The sequence below is a fragment of the Mirounga leonina genome, unplaced genomic scaffold, assembly GCF_011800145.1.
Source record: "Mirounga leonina isolate KUSES-001 unplaced genomic scaffold, KU_Mleo_1.0 Mir_173, whole genome shotgun sequence".
NCBI lineage: Eukaryota > Metazoa > Chordata > Mammalia > Carnivora > Phocidae > Mirounga > Mirounga leonina.
Window position 1 is genome coordinate 89,554,336 of NW_023270447.1, and position 21,239 is coordinate 89,575,574.

The 21,239-nt window shown below is 42.6% G+C and overlaps 1 protein-coding gene across 5 annotated transcripts in view; it reads right to left on the reverse strand.

Moving 5' to 3' along the window:
* Positions 1–21,239, reverse strand: part of LOC118020053 (calmodulin-binding transcription activator 1-like) — a 105,981-nt gene that overhangs the window by 75,913 nt on the left and 8,829 nt on the right. For all 5 annotated transcript variants that reach the window (XR_004681803.1, XM_035019895.1, XM_035019894.1 and 2 more), the window contains exon 2: positions 1,169–1,238. Coding sequence is in view for 4 of the 5 variants with exons in the window: in XM_035019895.1 (XP_034875786.1) it covers positions 1,169–1,238 (70 nt within the window). In the remaining variant the exon portion in view is untranslated. The remainder of the gene's footprint in view (positions 1–1,168; positions 1,239–21,239) is intronic.

The following is a 21,239-nucleotide window of genomic DNA, read 5'->3' on the forward strand; positions in this document are numbered from 1 at the left end:
TTCAGGAAAACACAAGCACATATTGTTGTATTCAAGTCAGCACAGCGCTCACAGCAGCAAATACCGCCGTCACTAACCTAAGACCTTCAAACCACTATGCATCCAAAATAAATATTAATTAAGCAACAATGTGCTCAATTATGTGCCAAGCATCGGTATGGTATCTCTCTAAAAGAAATTCTCCAAAATGAATTACTCAATTGTAATTATCCAAAAGACTTTTGAAGTTGAAAAAAACAAAAAATAGTTTTTGTGGGTTTTTCCATAGAAAACATAACTGGTTTTGCTATTTAACAACCCCTTTCCTCTCCTTAGAGTGTGTGATCGTCAAATCTCACCCTGTCTTTTTTTAGGTGGCCCAAGTTTACCCTCTCCCTGTCAATCATACCACCAAATCTCTGGTCCGGGTTTAGGTCAACTCCTAACTCAGGTTCAATAAGCTTCTCACTATTTGTCTGCATTTACATTTTCAATTAAAAAATATGCAAGCGGAGGCAGATAAAGTGGGAGCACAGAAGTTGTGCAATCGATTGCTTCAATTTGGGTTCTGGGGCATCCTCTCCTGCTTCATTCTATTCAATTTCAATTTGAGCTGCATGTGATCAAGTAAACTTATTTTCTACTCTTTATTAGGAAGTAAACATTTGTGGGACTCTACATCAAGCATCCAGAAAGGATTTTACATTGCGTTCTCTCATTTAATTTTCACAATTACCCATCAGGGCATAATTACCCCCATTTTACAGATGAAGAACCTAAGGTTCAGATTAACTTGCCCAGAAGCCACAGCTAGTGACTCAAATGGGATTCAAACATGACCTGTGGCTTCTCCCACAATACCACACGGCTCCTACTCGAAGTCATAGGAATTGGGTACTAGAATTACAGAACTGTTGTATTAGTATCTAACATTTGCAGAGTGCTTTCAATTTCCCATGTGATTATACCCTTAGCCTTTTTGAACCCTCACAGAAACTTGACAAAGGGAGTATTATTTTGCTACCCCCAGAAGGATTAAGTAACTCATCTAAGATCACACAGCAAGTTAAGGCAGAACCCAGTCCCCTAAGGCCTGGTCACAGGCTATTTCTACTGTACTACCATGATGGAATTACTCTTACTGCCAAGCCCACCCCTTCCTGTAAGTCAAAAGCTTTTCGAATCCTACCTTCTAGAGGTGGCACGGTGTTGAGAACACAGTAGGTGCTAGTTCCGCAGAATACACTTTGGGAAACGCTCTAAGGAAACAGAAAATAAAATGTAAAACTAATCTTTGAAAAAGATATATACTGGCTCTTCTGTGATACTCCTGCCAAAGATGCAAAACCTGAATCTAATCATAAGGAAACATCAGACAAATCCAAATTGAGGAACATTCCACAAAATGACTGGCCTGTAATCTTCAAGAGTGTCAAGGTCATGAGAGTCAAAAAGGACTGAGAACTGTTCTGTATTAAAGGAGTCTGAAGAGACAACAGAGTGTGACCCAGGCTCCTGACTGGACCTTTCACTACAAAGGCCACGGCGGGGTCACCTGGCACAGCAGGAGCATCTGCGGATCAGAGGGTAGAAATGTCTCCGTGTTAGTTTCCTGATTTTGATCACTATATAGTGGTTACAGAGGAGAATGCTCTCATCTCTGGTTGGCAGGAAATACATAAGCAAGTATGTAAGGATGATGAAACATACCAGCAACTTATTCTCACGTGGTTCAGGGGGAAAGAGCTCTTCACACTATACCTGCAATTTTCCTGAAGGCTTAAGAGTGTTTCAAAATGTATGTGTGTAAAAAAAGATACATGCTGGTGAACACATATTATGTGCATAATTTTTTAAATAGGGACCATATGTGCTTGTACATACAGGAAATGTTTGCTAAGAAGAACCAATGCTCTATTCGTTCTGTAGTTTAGTCAGGATTCAACAACATTGCTAACCATTTCCCAATAGTGCGCCCACCCCCCAACTCATTCCAAAGGATTTAATGAGTGCCAACGAACAGTACGGCAGGTGCAGTAAGTCAGGAGGAAGTTGGATGACCAGGTCTCTGCTCTCAGGCTGCTTCATGTAAATAAAATTAAACTTTTCATGTAAAAAAACTATACAACAGTAACTTTAAAAAAAAGGAAAGCAATTTCTGGGAGTCTTGACAGTCAGGTCCTAAAAATATCCTTCTTCAGTTGCAGTATTAAAAATTTTTTTAGATTATTCATCCTGTATTATAAACCAGATACATATATACTTAGGAAACCAAGGACAGTTTATAAACTCAACTGCCACCCTCAACATTTTATATTTAAAATATGAAAAGCTCAGTTCTCTCACTTACTAGCTATCCTTGGAAAAGTAAACTAACCTCTCTATATGACCTCATCAAAAAGGGTAGTGACGGTGCTCTCCTATCTCACCGTTTTTGGGAGAATTACATGGGATGATGTGTACAAAGTGCTTTAAATTCAAAACTACAAAACAAATATGAAGTGCTATTGTTTCTGTGCTTAGTAAGAATAATCCTTAACAATGTTAACATTTTCTAAGAACTGAGGATTGCCTGAATTTTTTGTGCCAAAGAGAGTATTGAAATCTGACTAAATTGACCTCTATGAATTTTTAATTTCCCTCTCCTTATATCCATGATCAAGTGCTTCATTCACCACAGAGCAGGTCTTTCTCCACAATGTGACTGCTAGCTATCAGGATAACCATCAGCTCCCTAATTATTTACTGTTTCTGGAAAATTCTTGTTCAAGGGCTTTTAATGTCTCTTCCTCTGTTTGATTTAATCAACAGTGATGCCTACTAATTAGCAACCTGTGGTAATATCTGAGGCTAAGAATTCTCCCTATAAACTATGGACTAAGCTCAGAATTCATGTATCCTTTGGAAAATCAACATTTATCTCTTCCCATGACTGTGAGTGTGGAATTACAGGACATTATAAAGAATGGCTGATGTAAAGCCAACAGCAGTCTGACTTCAAGTAACATCTGCAAGAGCTGCCAGCAACAGCCTTCTAACCACAGAATGCAACATCTCATCTTAATGTCCTTTCGGAATTGAAACTTGAAATTTTATGATGTTAAAAAGAATGTGCTACACTCAAGGCTTAACATTTTCTGGCTTCCTATTACCCAAAAAAAGATAGTATAAGTTCACCACTTAACAAGACATCTTAACAACGGTCTTAACATCAAAAGATTTAAAAATGACTAACGTACACTGGGACACACTAATGAATGGCTTCATAAAAAAGGACTTTTACACCTAACTTCAAAGTTTGACAATAGGTAAATGAGCAGTAAAACATACCAAATAACAAATCAGAAGAATTAAACGCTAAAAAAAGAAAAGTAACAGAAATATCACAATCAACCATGACTTCTCTTCAACACTGGCATAATAAAGTCTTAATAGTTAACCAGAAAAGGAAGTCACTCACATAAACTGAATGAAATCAAGTCATTCTATCCTCAAAAACACCAGGTTCTCAGGGGAAAAAAACTAAAACAGAAGAAAACTTCCATGAGAAATGGCTACCTTATATTGAAGACCCACAGGCCAGACTCTGGGATAGGCCTTTCATTCTGAGGACCCTCAGATCGATTTGTAAAACCTGTTCACAACACCAAGCCAGAGGTGGCTCTGGGAGGGAGGAGCACCATTCTGAGGGTCTGCAGAGTGGAGCCTCTATCCCAGTACCACTAACTGCTGAGGTCTGAAGCAAACAGCTGGCCTCTCTGTCCCCAGGACAACATTCTAAGTGCAAGTTCAAGGGCAGACAGATCTGGGTCCAAGTCCACCCTCAGCTGCACATCTCCATGCTGCCCTCCCTGGCTGACTCTCCAGCTCAACCATCCTTCAGGAGCCTTCCAGTGACAGGTCACCCTGCTGGTGCTATCTGAGCAGCCCACATTTCCCTCTGTATCACAATTCCTTCTATTTGTCCTACAAATATTAAAGGAGTACCTAATGTGTGCCAGACACTGTCCTAGGAACTGGGACCTAGCAGTGAACAAGACAAAGGTCCTACCCTCATGGGGTCCCTGCCAGTGGGAGAAGCGGGTGGTAAGCGGGGTAAATGCTATGGATATAAAATGCGTGACACATGATGGTGAGAAATCAGATAGGGAAAACACCATTTCTGAACATATATCCATGCATGGAGTAAAAGGCCTCCTTGACTGAACCATCAAGAAAGCTGGCTTCTGGGGTGCCTGGGTAGCTCAGTCCATTAAGCAGCTGCCTTCGGCTCATGTCATGATCCTGGGGTCTTGGGATCGAGCCCCACATCCGGCTCCCTGCTCAGCGGAGAGCCTGTTTCTCCCTCTCCATCTGCCTGCCACTCTGCCTACTTGAGCGCGCTCTCTCTCTCTCTGTCAAATAAATAAATAAAATCTTAAAAAAAAAAAAAAAAAGAAAAGAAAAGAAAGCTGGCTTCTCTCATCAACCAGATGAGCGGCTCTCAGCTTGGCTGCATGTCAGTCGTCCAGGGAGATTTTCTGAATGCTGGTGCCCAGGCTGCAATCCTGACCAGGTAAGTCAGAATGTGTGAGGCTGGAACCCAGGCATCAGTATTTGTGACAGGTTCCCAAGTGATCCCAAGATGTATCCAAAGATGGGAACCACTAAAATAAACAGCTATGTGACTCTGGGCAACTCCCTACTTTAACTAGTTTCTTCAAGAGTAAAATGGGGGGTTGACCTTCAATAGAGCATCTCCAACTTTAATGAGCATGTGGGTCACCTGAGGGCCTTGTTAAAATGCAGGTTCTGATTCACAGGTCTGAGTGTGGCCCTGCCCTGTGCCTCTGAGAGGCCCCCCGGTGATGCCCATGCCATGATTCAGGGCCATACCCTGAGTATCAGGAACTAGACCGTTTTCTAAAAGATCAGGAATTCACTTAAAAAGATCCTTCCAGTCATAACATTCCTCCATAATTTTATGAATTCCTAACAGACTAAAAAAACACATTTGCCTGTTAACACAAACTATAATACAAAACTATACCAGAAAATCCAAGCAAGATAATCAAAAGAAACTACAGGGATGGTTACTCAATTAATATAGTGTCCAGCGTCTCTAGAAGTGCCCAAGAGGGGAGAAACAGAAGCTCTATAAAATATATTCCCTGCCTTCAAAAAATACTCTACCTAAAGTTGCAGACATACTAAAAAAATGTAATGAAAAAACAATACATGGTTTATTAAAGGCTAAAAGGAGCCGATGGTCGGATGGTTGCAGTATAGAAACTCAGTAACTGTGTACCAAGCACAAATTCTTTGGAGGAATGGACTCTCTTCAGAGAACCTAGGTCAGGGTGTGACACATAGTTTTGGGATGATGGAATAAATGAAACAAAATGCTACATAATAAGAAATGATTACGGGCTTTTGAACACAGAGGGTGCATGATGAAAACTGTATTTCCAGTTCTTTGAAATAAGGACTCTGAATGTTTTAAGTCTCCATAGAGTCCCTTTAAAGCCAACAGAGGCCCCACACAGCTCATTAAATCAAAGAGAGAGGCCACACTGATACTCAATAAACCACTTGTATCAATTAGAAATGATACATTAAAAAACTTTTGCCACATATTTTATCATGACTTAAACTGATTCTTGAAATTCACTGGTCATTTCATATAACATGACATATAAGTAATCAAAATTAAAGCGGAGTCCGAAATTCTTAGCACCCTGACTGAACTCACCAGTGTTGCCGAGCATTCTACCCATTATGCCTAGATCAGTTAGGGAGGCTACTCGGAGCAAACTGTACCATGGCTCAAATACTATAAATATTTACTTCTTGCTGGTGTAAAGTCCGAAACAGGTGTCGGTGATCAGTAGAGGGCTCCCCTCCAAGCAGCGGCTCTGGCACCCAGCACCCTCCTAGGTCACTAGGCTCTCCTGCCTCTGCTGGCCCAGGGGAACCATGCCTGGAGGGTTTTCCGGGCCAGGCCTGGAAGTGGCACGCTTCCCTGCTCTCACTCCATTGGCTAACATTTGGCCACAAAGCCACGCCTAACTGCAAGAGAGGCTGGGAAATGTGGTCTGGCTACATGCCCAGGAAGAGGAGATGGATTTCTTGATCAGCTAGCAGTCTCTTGCACAATGCCATTTGTGTGCTTTTTTTTTAATTACAGAAGAATCACTCCTTTCAGAAATGTCTTCTGTTAACCTACAACTCCACCTTTAATCCCTAAGGCTATTCAGCAGCTAAAACCAATCTACTAGTTTTTCTTCTCTGATAAATGTTTTTCTAACATACTCAAAATAAGACTTATCTCAAGGGCATCCTTAAAGGGATGTCTGGCTTTTGGTCCCAGTATCTCCAGTACTTAATACTTAACGTCTGGCACACAACGGAAGCTCAAATGATGGTTGAATTCCCAGATGAATGACATTCCCAGAAGCTCATGGAAAGGAAAAAGAGTGGCCCCATGTCTTATCATGGTGATGGTGGGATTTACTGCAGCCACCAGCCTTTCTAAGACCCTCTCTCCCTCCCCTAATGCTGCCCTGAATTGCCACCCATCCTCTAGTCCCCTAACAATCAAGCAGTAAGACAAAAGCTACTTTAGACCCACCAAGAAGAACTAAGGGGTAAAAATACTCTTAACAGTGTTCACAGACACCAAGAGAGCCAATATTAAAACATTTCTGGTGAAAGCACAGGCCTGCCAAACAAAAAGGAACACGAGGTCTGGCAAAGGCCCTGCTCTGGAGACACTCCATAAAATCGGGCTAAAGATCTCTGAGACTGTACCCCTAAACACAAGTAACTTTATCCTTTTTCTGAACCACAAAAGGTTAGTGGGGAAAAAAATTAGATGGTACAGTACAAAAATACTTTGTGCTCACATATTACCTCTTCTCAAGAAGTTTAAAATAGACCGTAGGTGCCACTATAAGAACCCTGACAACATTCCTGTGGGACAGAGACAAAGTTAAAGTACGTACTCAAGTTAAAGGGAAACCGTCTGACAGGTGGCTGACTCCCTACTACCAGGGCTGGCCCAATAAAAAAGTGAAGGAGTAACCTCTAAGGTAATTGGGGCACAAACCATTTTAGGCTCTCAAATTGAGTTCAACATCTAGAATTGAGTTCAAAAGCAAACAACTAGCTACAACAGACCACAGAACAGCTGAAGTTCTAAGAGCTTACACAGGAACTAATACTACAATATATCAAGCCTGATTTATGACCTGAGAAATCACATTAATTGATTCACTATTACCAGAGATTCATGTAAAGCGTATTTAAAGTGATTTCAGAATGAAAAAAAAAAAATTATTCTTTCTAGATATGAATCACAGTATCATTAGAATTTTCATAAATTTAATTTGGCTAGGAAGCCACTATACTCAGTATTCTGAAAATAATCAAAGAGCGCTTATTAAATGTCCACATTTGTACAGATTCTAGTAGAACATACTCAGAAAAAACTACATAAAATTTAAAATTACACTATTTTAGCAGCACTTATCATTACTAGCACTAATGATAACAATTTTTTTAACTCCTCAAAGACAGAGCACTATAAAATATCAACAAAATCAGCCCAATAAACTAGGCATTCTATTTGATGTTATGTACAAATAACAAGCATTTCCGTATATAAAATCCTCTTTTGGCCCCAGCAGGTAGCAGAGCAGACATGATGCCTATTCTAGAAAAGGAGACACCCCAGCATGGTTACAGACACTTGCCAAGGCCCGTGGCTAGAAAGGAGCAGAGCAAGAACCAGGAGCAGGTCTCCGCACACACTCCTATGCTGTCTCCACGAGAACAAAGGCTCTCTCCCTAAAGATGAAATAATGCTTCTCCATGAGGAAACCGTGCAGAAGTTTGGGCAGAGGAAGTACACAAGGCACTCTGACAGAAAAGCTAAAGCAAATGTAGACACTGAGGGATGTCCAAGAATGTCGAGTACCTAAGCGGGGGGTTCAGCGTCCCAAAGGAAAGGCGAACGAGGGAAGGCACCGCAGCACCACTCGTGCCTCGCTGGTGATCTGGTGGAAAGATTGTCCATGCGCCTCAAATATTTTTCGGTCCACGAACTACAGACCACCCATCACCTATCACCACTTGCTACTGCCCCCAAACCAAAACTTCATCAAAACTAAAGGGGAGAATGGCACTGCTTCTCATAACAGAGCAATGAGGCATACGCCAAGAAAATGGCAGCCGCCGCACTCCCCGGAATGGAACCCGGCTATGTGGGAACCTCACCTAATCCGCACACAGCCAGAGCTAGGAAGGAAGCCAAGACGCACTCTGAGGCCAAAAGAGATTTTTACAAAATCCACGCACAAAAGCTCCCACACCTCACTGTGAGAAGGGCTCTCTGATCCGTATTCCTAGCTTGATTACTATTAAACTACTCACAGTTCTAATAAGCTTAATTATCAGGTTGCCAAGCCCAGAGAAGATCAGAAACAACAAATGAGAAGGGGAAAGGATAGCTAGAAACTGACAGATCCAGTAGAAGCAAAAGAGTGACAAGGGAGAGCAAGGACAGATTTTTCACAAACAATAAAAACTGGATACAAGGGCTTGAAAGGTACAGCAGTTTGGGGTCATTTATGACAAAAGCAAACACTACTCAAAGGGCCCTAAAAATAGCACAGTATTAAATAAAGCCCAGTTCAATAACTTAGGTACAACATAACGAACCTATGTTAACAAGTAAAATGTACATTAAAGTCCACATATCCTACTGAACCTGGGGTTGGGGGGAGAAAGCACAGTTTAACACCTTTGTCTGCATACCACTTTACATTCAATAAAATACTTCCATATGAAACCTCATTTGGTCCTCACAACATGCTAAGGCAAGCAAGGCAGATACCTCCACTGACCAAAAACTGACTGGTAAATTATTCAATTTTAGCAAGGCAGAAGGGTTTATCGATGGCACTTTAATAATACAGTCTGTTAATCTGTTTAACAGGAAAGAGCACCTCAAGAGGCACCTACCCACCTTGTTAAGGATGAAGAGAGAGGACAGGGAAGGTCTCCTGAGAAATGTCACCAACAACTGTACCTTAACTGAACACTCACCTGGACCTTCACCTCCAAAACGTCCCTCTCTAAAACTTCCCATCCTGGGGTGCCTGGGTGGCTCAGTTGGTTGGGTGACTGCCTTCGGCTCGGGTCATGATCCTGGAGTCCCGGGATCGAGTCCCATGTCGGGCTCCCTGCTCAGCGGGGAGTCTGCTTCTCCCTCTGACCCTCCCCCCTCTCGTGCTCTCTCTCTCATTCTCTCGCTCTCAAATAAATAAATGAAATCTTTAAAAAAAATAAAACTTCCCATCCTGCCATCTGCAACTTACAGGGCCTCTTTCTGAAGAACAGTCCTATGCCTTCTAGTGCCATCTTCCCTCCTATGGTGGACAAACTCTATGATGAGCCCTCCATGACCCCATCTCTTGATGTTAACATTTAACACTCACCTTTGTGTAACCCCTACCTTTGAGTGTGCAGTTGACCTAGTGACTTGCTCCCGCCCCACAGGTCATGGCACAGGTGACAAGATATCACCTCCGTGATCAGGTGATGCAGACCGTGCCTTCTGTCTTGCTAGCAGACTCTCTCCCTTGCTGGCTCTGAGAAGCAAGCTGCCATTGCTGGAGAGGGCCGTGTGGCCGGGAACGGAGGCCCTCAGTCTAACTGCCCACAGAGAAGTGAATCCTTCAAGCTGTGTGAACTTGGAATTCCGAGCGTCCTTCCCCATTTGAGCCTTCAAATGAGACCACAGCTCTGGCCAAACATCTTGGCTGCAGGCTTGTGAGGCCCTGAAGCAGCAGACATAGCAGAGCCCTAACTGAACTTCTGACCCACTGGATCAGAAATAAGGGTGTCCTGTTCTACGCCACTAAGTACGTGCCAACTGCTATAGCAGCAACAGATAACGTGTACATCCATGGTCCACCAGCTCCCAGGGACCTCTCTTCTCAGCTTAGACATCATCTCTCATGTCACTCATGTCATCTCTCATGTTCACCAGCACTCCACATTTACCACCAAAACCCTTGAAGGGATTATCTGCCCCCCCACCACCTCTTTCTCATTCTTTCAACTCACTACCCAACTGACAAAATCTATACCTTTTTCTTGGTCTTCTTTCTGCCCAAACTCTCTACAGCATCACAACCAATAACCTCCTTCCAACCCTCTGCATTTATACTCTTCTTATTCTATTACCTCTGACCATTCGTTCTCAGTGCCCACTGGTCCTCTCCCCTCTGGTGACACATTTCTGTTCCTACATCCCTTCTTCTCCCATGACAATTTCACTCACTACTGTGTCTTCCAATTCTTTTGAACCGATTCATTCATTCTTTCAACCAAATGGCACTGCCCTGGGCAGAGAGATGTAACAATAAGCAAGACAAACTAGGTCTCTACTTTCATAAAGCTTATATGCTCTACCAGAGGCTGGGCCAGCTTAACTCTACTTGCCACTCCAGGTCTACTCACCTGCCCTGTGCCAAGGAGGCTGCTCAATCACCAGGGCCCCCTTGCCTTCTGAGAGTTCAATGAAGACGAGAAAAAACACAGTGACAGGAATGACTCCCTAATCTGACCCACATTTCAAATGTCACATTGTATAGGTACTGCATCTAAAAGATTACTGAGGGGCGCCTGGCTGGCTCAGTCGTTAAGCGTCTGCCTTCGGCTCACGTCATGGTCCCAGGGTCCTGGAATCAAGCCCCGCGTCGGGCTCCCTGCTCAGCGGGAAGCCTGCTTCTCCCTCTCCCACTCGCCCTGCTTGTGTTCCCTCTCTCGCTGTGTCTCTCTCTGTCAAATAAATAAAATCTTTAAAATAAAATAAAATAAAATAAAATAAAAGATTACTGATACATTTGTCTCCAGTCTCCCAAAACACATCCTCCTGGACTGCCTATCTTGGTTAGTGACCTTCCCTAACCTCAGCTGTGGAGGCTCAAAAGCTAGGAGTCACTTTCAACTATTCTCATCTTTCAAGGCCCACAGGACTGTGTCTCTCACACACACAGACAACTCAGTCACACTCGCTCCTTTCTGCAACCCACTGCTACATACACTCTTGCCAGAAGCTACTTTCTCCCAACACCAGTCCTTCCTCTTCATTCATTCACGTTCAACCAACAGACACTTACTAAGCCCATCCTAGGTGCCAGGTACTCAAGTCTCTGACTAAAGATGTACACCTAATGGAGGGAGAAAGAGAAATAAACAAGCAACTCCAATACAAACTCAAATGTGCTTAAACGTGGAAAACAACAGATGCTGTGGATGCACAAAAGAAGGGCACACAATCCAATCTGAAAAGAGAGGGACGGTCAATGGGGCTTCCTGGACAAGTCTCGCTGAAGCTGAAACCCAGAGGATGAGGAAAGTCGGCAGAAAAGAGAGCACATGTTTGAATATGTGTGTGTGTGTTCTGGAGGAAGGTGCACCTTCTAAGTCAAGGCAGTGGCAAAGTACAAGGGCCAAAACCAAGAGAAAACATGGTGCCCCCACCATTCAGAATCTACAAAAATGTCACATGGCTGGAGAGTGGAGAGGCAGCTGGAGAGGTAAGCAGGAGGCCCTTCTTAGCACCTTAAAGGAGAACTGACTTTATCCAGTCAATCCCACTCTTCTGCCAAAGGAGAAAAAAAAAAAACTCTAAAAGCCCCTCCCAGAGCAGACAAAATAAAATCCAGACTCCTCTTTTCTGACTTTCCAAGCCCCTACAACCTGACCCCTACCTACTTTTCCAGGCTCATCTACCCACACGCACCCAGAATTCCAGCCACCCCCTGTACTCTCTTGGCTCTATGCCTTTGTTCCATTCCCTCTGCTTGGAATTTCTCCTCCAACTACCATGTTTGCCTGTCAGTGATGCCAGGTCAAATTCTACCTCCTTCCAGAAGTCTTCCCAGTTTCCCCCCAGTGCCTGATGTATTCTTTATGACCTGCCTTGAATCAGTCACATCCATCAGACCAGAGGCTTCTGGAGTATGTATGAACTGAAGTGAATCCCAATTCCAAAGACTAGGAAAAATGTTCATTTTTCCAGTACTGCATTCCTAAGTAACCAACCATGGAAAATGACAAAAAAAAATTATTATTTTTGGATTCTATAAATACAATCAATCAAAAGCCTAAATTTAAGTTTTCATGTAAGTATCTCTAAATAAAAAGTTATACACTGCCTCATAAGATTAAAAAACATTACATAAATAAGCTCAGAAAGGTTAAGTTACGTGTGCAAAGTCACAGGGCACTTAAGGGGCAGAGTCAAGTTTTCACATACTCTTTCTCAAAAAGCTATAAAAAACCAGAATATAACCAGAGCATCCCCACACATCTCACTAACCAGCTTGCCGATTACCAGAAACTTATTTTCCTCATTCTTCCCTCAGTTAATTCCCATTCAGAGCTCAGCTCCAGAAGCCTCCCCCAGTCCCAAGGGTCAGCCAAATCCCTTTAGGACACACTCGCCTTCAGAGCCCAGAGCTCTTCACGGCATTCAGCACCTTCACTGTCAGTTCCCAATCAGGTCCATGAGGACAGCGGCTGTGTCTGTCCTCTGCGCCTGGCACTTTATTATTACTTGTCGAGTAAATGAACGGACTTAGGAGTATTAACAATAACAGACAGTCACATGGCCCCCACAGGACTGCGAGACCCTAAACTATCTTCTGACACACCTGACAACAATGACAATTACATAAATTTTAATGTCACAATCTTATTGTAACATGTTCTAACTCTTGGGTAACTAAATATTCATATGTGGAATCTGTTAATTCTCTATTAATCATAATGAGTGTTAACCAGAATACCACATTTTTTTTCTGAAACATGCAAGGTATCAGCAAACTTTCACACCAAAAGAACACATACACAAGCCAAACTATAGGCTATACGAATAGCTAATTGCTCTCCTGGAACCTGAAAAGTCCAATTCCAGCCTAACAGTGAATTACAGTGTTTCCACCAAGGCAGCGTACCATATTAATAAATTAAAACAATATTCTTTTTAAGGTAAGATGCTTGGCTGCTTGAGTTACCAGTAGTTCCCAAAGCAAACAGCAGATCCGGAATCATAAAAAGGATTTGAACTCCCCAGGTTGATCCACAGATTTAACATAATCCCTGTTGATATCAAAACTGCCTTTTTTGTAGAAACTGACAAGCCAATCCTAATATTCATATGGAAACTCAAGAGACCCAGAATAGCCAAAACAATCTTGAAGGAGAGAACAGGGTTGGTGGACAGACACTCCCCAATTTCAAAATATAACTACAAACTTAACTGTAACTTAACCAGTAATCGAGATAGTGGCCTAAGGATGGACATACATATCAATGGATCAGAATCGAGACTCCCAAATTAAATCCACACACTTATAGCAAATTAATTTTTGACAAGAATGCCAAGAAACTTCAGTGGGGAAAGTATGGTCTTTTCAACAAATGGGGCTGGGACAACTGGAATGCACATGCAAAAGAATGAAGTTGGAAGCCTACCTAACCTCATAAAATTACAAAAATTAACTCAAAATGAATTAGAGACCTGAATGTAAGAGGTAAAACTATAAACCTCTTACAAGAAAACACAGGTATAAATCTTCATGACCTTGGGGCAGGCAACAGTCTCTTACTTAGGACATCAAAAGCCCAAGCAACAAAAGAAAAACCGCGTCAATTCAACTTGAGACTTAAAACTTTTGTGCTTCAAAGGACACTATCACAAAAGTGAAAGAACAATCCACAGAACAGGAGAAAATATCAGCACGTCGCGTATCTGGTAAGGGACTGATATCCAGAATATACAAAGAACAGCTACAACCCAACAGCCAAACAACAACTGAATTCATAAATGGACAGAGGACTTGAACAGACATGTCTCCAAAGCAGACATACGATGGCCGATGAACACACAAAAAGATGCTTAAACCATAAGTCATTAGGGAAATGCAAATCAAAACCACGATAAGATAAAACTTCACATATACAAGAATGGCTATAATCAAAAAGATTATAGTATACAAGTGTTAGTGATGTGAAGAAACTGGAACCTTCAAACACTGCTGGCGGGAATGAAATATGGTACAGCCACTTTGGAAAATAGTCCGGCAGTTCCTGAAAAAGTTAAACACAGAGTTACCGCATGACCCAGCAATTCCACTCCTGGGTATATGCCCATGGAAACTGAAAACCTATGTCCACACAAAAACCTGTACGCAAATGTTCATAGTGGAATTATTCACACACCCACCAACTGACGAATAAACAAAATGTAGTGTATCTACACAGTGCCACAGTATTCTCCCCATTAGAGAAATGAAGTTCTCATACATACAACAACACAGACTTGAAACCAGTAGGCTCTGGGAAAAAAGCCAGTCATTAAAGGCCATGCACTGCAGGATTCCATTTATATGAAATGCCCAAAAAAGGCACATCCATAAAGGCAGAGAGTAGATTAATGATGGCCTAGAACTGGGAGGAGGGAGGAACAGAGAGTGGCTACTAACGGGTAGAGGTTTCTTTGTAGACTGGTGAAGACATTCTAGAATTAGAGAGTGGTGATGGTTGCACAACCGCGTAAATATAATGAAAACCACTTAATTGTATATTTTAAAGGGTGAATTTTGAATTTTATCATATATGAATTACATCACAATAAAGTTGTTATCTAGAAAGGAATCAAATCCCTTTAACTACTAAAAACTACCTTGATGGTTATGTTTCTTTAAAACATTATATACTTCTGGGTGCCTGGGTGGCTCAGTCGGTTAAGAGTCAGACTCTTGATCTCAGCTCAGGTCTTGATCTCAGGGTCATGAGACTGAGCCTTGCGTTGGGCTCCACGCAGGCCATGGAGCCTACTAAATCAATCAATCAATCAATCATTATATACGCTACTCTCTTGTTAAGCAGAACATACCAAGTATTTTCTCAATGTACTCAAGGGTCATTGCTATGAACCGTCAATCACTAAGCAGCTGCATCTGCAGAGCACTCAATGGCGTGCAGACTATCGGCCCTTTACAGCCTTCCACCTGCCACCATGAGAAATCAAGAAAAACCAGCTGTGAGAGGCCCGACGGATATACCAAGGAAAAGCCAAACAAGTGTGCATCCAGGTGGCCACACACACTTAAACAGAGGCTGTTTTCTGTTTTCTTCCCCCACACCACCCCTTCTGCAGGTAGCGTCTCCCTTTCTTACTAAGGATGCATGTTTCCAACCTGTCGAGTCTAGTGGTCCACAGCAAAGAGAACAGTGAGGAAGCCCACCCAGGTATCTGACCTGGGGAAAACCTCAGATGACACTCACATCCCCAAACTGCCTTATTCTACCTGAGAACCACATGGGGCAAAGACTGCACAGACCATCTCGTTCCAGTGCATCCTGCCTGCTTCACCAATGTTCAAAGCACAAGCCCTAGGACAGTTTCCACACTCGTGGCTGACTTATTCCCACACACCTAGGCTGGCTGGCTGAGGATGCTTGGCCTCCTACCTGTAGCTACAGTAAACATTTTCTCTTCAAAAAGTTTACTCCCAATAACAACCGAACATAAGAAGTCCATTTTGGAGTCAATATCCTTTCTTTTTACCCTAACGGAGACACAGTTTGAGATGCCAGGATCCCATGCTACAGAACCCTTCTCACACAATTCCCTCTGCCCCCTCTAAGCGGTCAGCAGGGCCATGGACCCTAACCAACCCTCCTTCACAGTTGACTAGACCAGGACGAACACCTGGCTTATGGAAACAAAGCAACTGGCTGAGAGGAGTCAGTCCAATTCTCCATCTTGAGTATTCTAAATACAAACCTTCGGGACTGGAGCCCGATGATGGCAAGCACTGGGGCCAGAGTGAAGCCATGCAGGAGCCATGCCTGGGGCCGTGACAGGCTATGGTAGAGCAAGGAGGCTACCTGGAAGCAGAGAAATCTCATCTGCAAGGAGAAACACAGCGAACAGCAGAGCTGGGAGCTGTGGCATCCCAGAAGAGACCCCAGCTCAGCCCAAGGGGTCTCCAGAGGAAAAGCCTACTACGTCAGAGTCTCCAGGCACAGTTCCCAAACTGTCTAGCTGCACGTCAGCTTCTGTCCTGGGAGGCTGAGAGTGCTTCTAGCTCTTCTTATACAAAACCACCTTCACTGAATCTGACTTGAATGGCCTGTGTTCCTTGCCATCAAAACTGCTCTAAAGTAGGGCCTGTTACCCTCCGTGACATCAAGTGTCCTAGCATCCACTTTCTTGTAGAAATGAACCTCAGGGCCTGATTGCCATCATTATTTTGTGTGTATGTGTGTGTCAGAGAGAGAGATTTTGACACACTATTTAAGGCACAACGTCTCACCTTGGGATAATGAAAATACTGTCAAATATTTACTGTTAGGAACTCATAGCTACTTTTCTCATTAGGTTTTGAACCCATCTGGAGCGTGTGTGTGTGTGTGTGTGTGTGTGTATGGTAAAATATACATAAAGTTTACCAATGAACCCTCTTTGAGTATACCATTTAGTGCATTAAGTACATTCACATTGCTGCACACTGTCGCCACTCACCATTGTTTACTTTTTTTTTTTTTTTAAGATTTTTTATTTATTTGCGAGAGAGAGAATGAGAGACAGAGAGCATGAGAGGGAGGAGGGTCAGAGGGAGAAGCAGACTCCCTGCCGAGCAGGGAGCCCGATGCGGGACTCGATCCAGGGACTCCAGGATCATGACCTGAGCCGAAGGCAGTCGCTTAACCCACTGAGCCACCCAGGCGCCCTAAAAGGCTCTTTTTTTTTTTTTAAGATTTTATTTATTTATTTGACAGAGAGACAGCGAGAGCAGGAACACAAGCAGGGGGGAACGGAAGAGGGAGAAGCAGGCTTCCCGCCGAGCAGGGAGCCCGATGCGGGGCTCGATCCCGGGACCCTGGGATCATGACCTGAGCCGAAGGCAGACGCTTAACAACTGAGCCACCCAGCCGCCCCTACCATTGTTTACTTTTAAAAGCATTCTAAAAATCATGACTTTTCCATTCTTACTAAACCAGTGATTTCCGTTTATGCTCCTTCACCAGACGATAAGGGCAAAGAACCTCAGGGAGGTGGTGCTGAGGTAGGCTGGAGAAGCGGGTAGCCGAGAACATCACAACCGCTCAGAGCAGCACCAGAGCGGCTAAACCCAGACAGGGCCACAGAGGCTCGAGACTAAAAATCCCTGGAGAGGACAGATAACAGCTGTCAAGGATACTCAGCCAGTTAGAACAGTTGCCACCATCACCAGATTTGCATCAGAAGACACCCAGACAGGCAGCAATGGGTCACATGTAGAATAATCAGATTCCGTGGAGAAAGACTGATATTCCCTGCCTCCCAGGATGCCTGGAATAAATCTCTGGGCCTTGAATTTGGCCAAGGAATCTATGATCAATTTCTGGAGGACACCTAGGACGATAAACAAGTACTTCAAAAATGTTGAGTGCCCACTCACCACCCTCTGCTTGTTATAGCTTTCTTTTTAAGCACAATGGCCTCTATCGATAAAATTAAATAGGGAAGAAACTTCCATCAGAAGCTCTGTCAAGGCAAATGATCCAACCAGTACATTTCCTAACCGCAGAGACAGGAAGGATAGGGCAGAGAATGTTGACAAGAACACCAGGAATTTTAACTTGCCTCTCAGTACCCTTAAATATGAAAAAAACTTCTGAAACCCAAATTATGTTCAAGGCCTCTCCAAATGCTAGGCCTTTAGCATATGGAAGGGTATGCCCAAGAGAAAATCCTATGTGATCGATTTTAGTGGACTCACCAAAACTCCCCAATCCACGAGTTTCTTTTTGTTTTTTTTTTTTAGATTTTATTTATTTATTTGTTTGAGAGAAAGAGAGAGAGCATGAGCAGTGGGAAGAAGCAGAGGGAGAGGGACAAGTAGACTCTGCACTGAGCACAGAGCCTGACGCGGGGCTGAATCTCATGACCCCGAGGATCATGACCTGAGCCAAAATCAAGAGTTGGATGCTCAACTGACTGGGCCACCCAGGCGCCCCTCCCTGAGTTTCTTAATAGAAAGAGTCATGTTTACTGAATTACTGGCAATCTATACATTTCATAAAAGTTTTATCAACCAACTCCAGAAAATACAACTAAATGAATATAAATAAGTCTACCTTAAACATAAAAAGTCTAAGGTTAGCAGACACCTCTTCATCTGTAATCATATGATATGTAAGTCTATTTCTCCAAAATTGTGAACTCTCATCCACATTAGAATAAAGAGCTAAATGTGTCCTACAGAACAACCAAGCAGAATGAACATTTTTGTGCTGTGCATCCTTAACAATAACTTTTTACATTTTTTAAAGTAAACATTCATTGACAGGTGTTAGACCTAAAAAATCAAGCCCTCTGTGTACCAGGAAGAAGGCCCTTCAGTGACTACAGCTCAAATTCCTCCTACATAGCTTGAGCCAACAATATTCATTCCCGACCTGGAGCAAGTACCTCAAAAAGAAGAGACACAGTTACACTGAACAGAACAGCTGCACAACAGCAAAGCAGCCATAAAGCAAATTCCATACATCCAACTTCACTGTCTACCATCCTAAGTTAGGACGGGAAGGAACTTTAGAGGTCATCACTAGGACAACACTTTACCCAACACGTGAATCATCTCAAAATTACTACCAACTAACTCAGTATCCAAGACTTCAAGTCTAGGGAAAGCAGGATGAGAAGCTGTGCCAGAGCCAAGAGTGATGAAGTAGAATCTGGTAAGAAGAGAAGGGAAGAGGCTTCTAGCACGTGGCCTACATAAAGGGCAGCAAGAACAGCAGAAAATACACCTCTAGCTGGGGTCCTTGGTCCTACTTGCCAGGTTCCTGGCAATGAAAAAGAAGAGCAAGAGCTGGGGGCCACGGTGGGCTTGTGCTAAAAGCCACGTGGGATACCTGACTAGAGAACTCACCTAGCAGTATTTGGTTCAGGGCATGACCTGTGGTAATGCTGACAGCACAGCAAGTCTTCCCCATGTTCTGAAGTCTGATATCAAAACCATAACTTTTATGCAGTAGAACATAGTGTTGAAAATTAGGGAATGTTTGCAGATATTCCTTTCTTCAATAGTATTTATAATTAGATTCCTTCATAGAAATTATATTTAAATAATTTTAAAATGTCTTCATTCTTAGGGAAAATTATAAACATTAAGTCATCTTCAAATGCTTATTCACATCTACTTGCTCTTATTTCTTTTCTTAGAGCATCTAAGGACAAAGGACAAAGCTCAATGAGAGACCATGCACCTCTATTCCCCATCAGCCAACTCAGTGCAACCTAAAGGAACACAAAGCCATCCAGGATGGGCGGAGACGGTATCTCTGAGTTGCCATGAGGTTTTAAAAGTCATCTCAGGAGCAACACTAGGTATCAATCAAAATGGCTGCAGTTCGAATCATCTACTCCAACCATAAATTGTAACTGAGCTAAAGTGATTTCTAAATATAACACACTTTATTTCCAAATGTTTCTTGGCAATTAAATATCTAGAAAGTCAACAAACCCCCGAGAAAGCAGAGAAAATGAACTTTGTGAAAGCTCACCATTCATCAACTACAGGAGGCTTGAAAGATGCCACACGCCGGAGGCTCAGCCTCAAACTCGGCCCTGCAGAGGAAAACTCCAAATAAGATTTCTTCAAGAACTGCTCTCATGCAGTACTAAATTACAAGCAGTGACCTCCCTGCAGTGACCTCCCTGCAGGAGAAATGGGAGTCCACAGCCAGAGGGAGAACCCTGGGGTGTGCTGCGCCACCCGGGGGGGAGAGGAGACCTGCTCAGACACCCCAGCTAGCACACTAGTTACAGAAGAACAACTACAGACTGCTGAAAATCTAAGTCTCAAGCAACAGAGGTACTGAAAATATTTCAAGAACAACAAAATGCTTCCCCCTCCAAAAAAAAACTCCAAATGCATTCCAAGAGCAATTTGAGTAGAACATAATTTAATGTCCAGGCCTCACCTCTCTGAAATAAAGCAGATCCTCCAATTTAGTCAAATTACAACCAAAATGCTACTTTATAACAAAGAAACTGCAGCAGAGAGCTCTGAACTTCATGGGAGAACAAAAATGTAGTGTCAATATGCTCACAACACGGCCAATCCACAAAATCATGAGGTAATTAAACTGACTGTTTTTAGGTTTCAATCTGTTTCGCCAGAAACCCTGTCCAAACTACACTGATGCAAATCAGCATGAGCAACTATAGCTCTATCAAAACAACCCCGGTATCTTATCTTTTGTTTTACCTTTTATCGCTGATTTATGGGCTAATAGTAAACTGATTTGTGCATGTGCCAGAAGTCAGTTCAGGAATACAAAATAAGAAAAGAGAGTTAGAAGAGCAAATTCATGAATGAAAATGCTGACGTCATAGTTCAGCTCCCAGCAGAGCTCAGGGGAGTCTGTGAAGAAACAGTGTACCTTTTGGGATGTTAAATCACCAGTCATTTAGGAAAGGAGATAAAATAGAAAAAGCCCTTGCCCTTGCTCAGGACAGGGAGGGTGAAAAACAAGAGAGAGAAAGAGAAAAAGCTGTATTAACCTTTTCCCTAGACCAAAAATCAAAAATGCACGATGTGTATGCCACAAACAAGCATAACCTCTAAACCTTGGAACTGCTTCGTGATCTTCTTAAAAGTAGTATTTTGTAAAAATATGGTTAGCATGTCTCTAAATAAGTAGAATACAGTCCCATCCCCACCTTAAATCTTCCTCCATCACATTCAGAAAAAGAGCACAAGATAATAGTTTTAGTTCTTCACTCAAAATTACCTGGCAATGCCACACCACACCTAATTTTAAGCAATTCTGAATATAATGGGGTGGGACTCAATGACCTCAGGCAAGCTACTCGAATTTTTATGGGCAGGGAAAAAAAAACGTTTTTATCTAATGATGTAATATAAACTAATAAAAAAAGAGATTATAAAAATTTGATTTACTTAGAACTATTAAAAGTGGCTAGTGGTGTGGATTGTTCACATTTTTCATCTCTTGGCAGGGCTGAAAATACAACCAGTAATACAAACTTCTGTAAAGTTTAGACATGATTTCCTAATATCCTTTTACTAAGGACACTTAAGTCACTGATTCCTAGATGCCTAACACTTCCCAGGAATCTTAGAAAATAAGCGACCCCCAGATCCTTGGTAACCTCTCCAAAGCACAACACTACAAGGGAC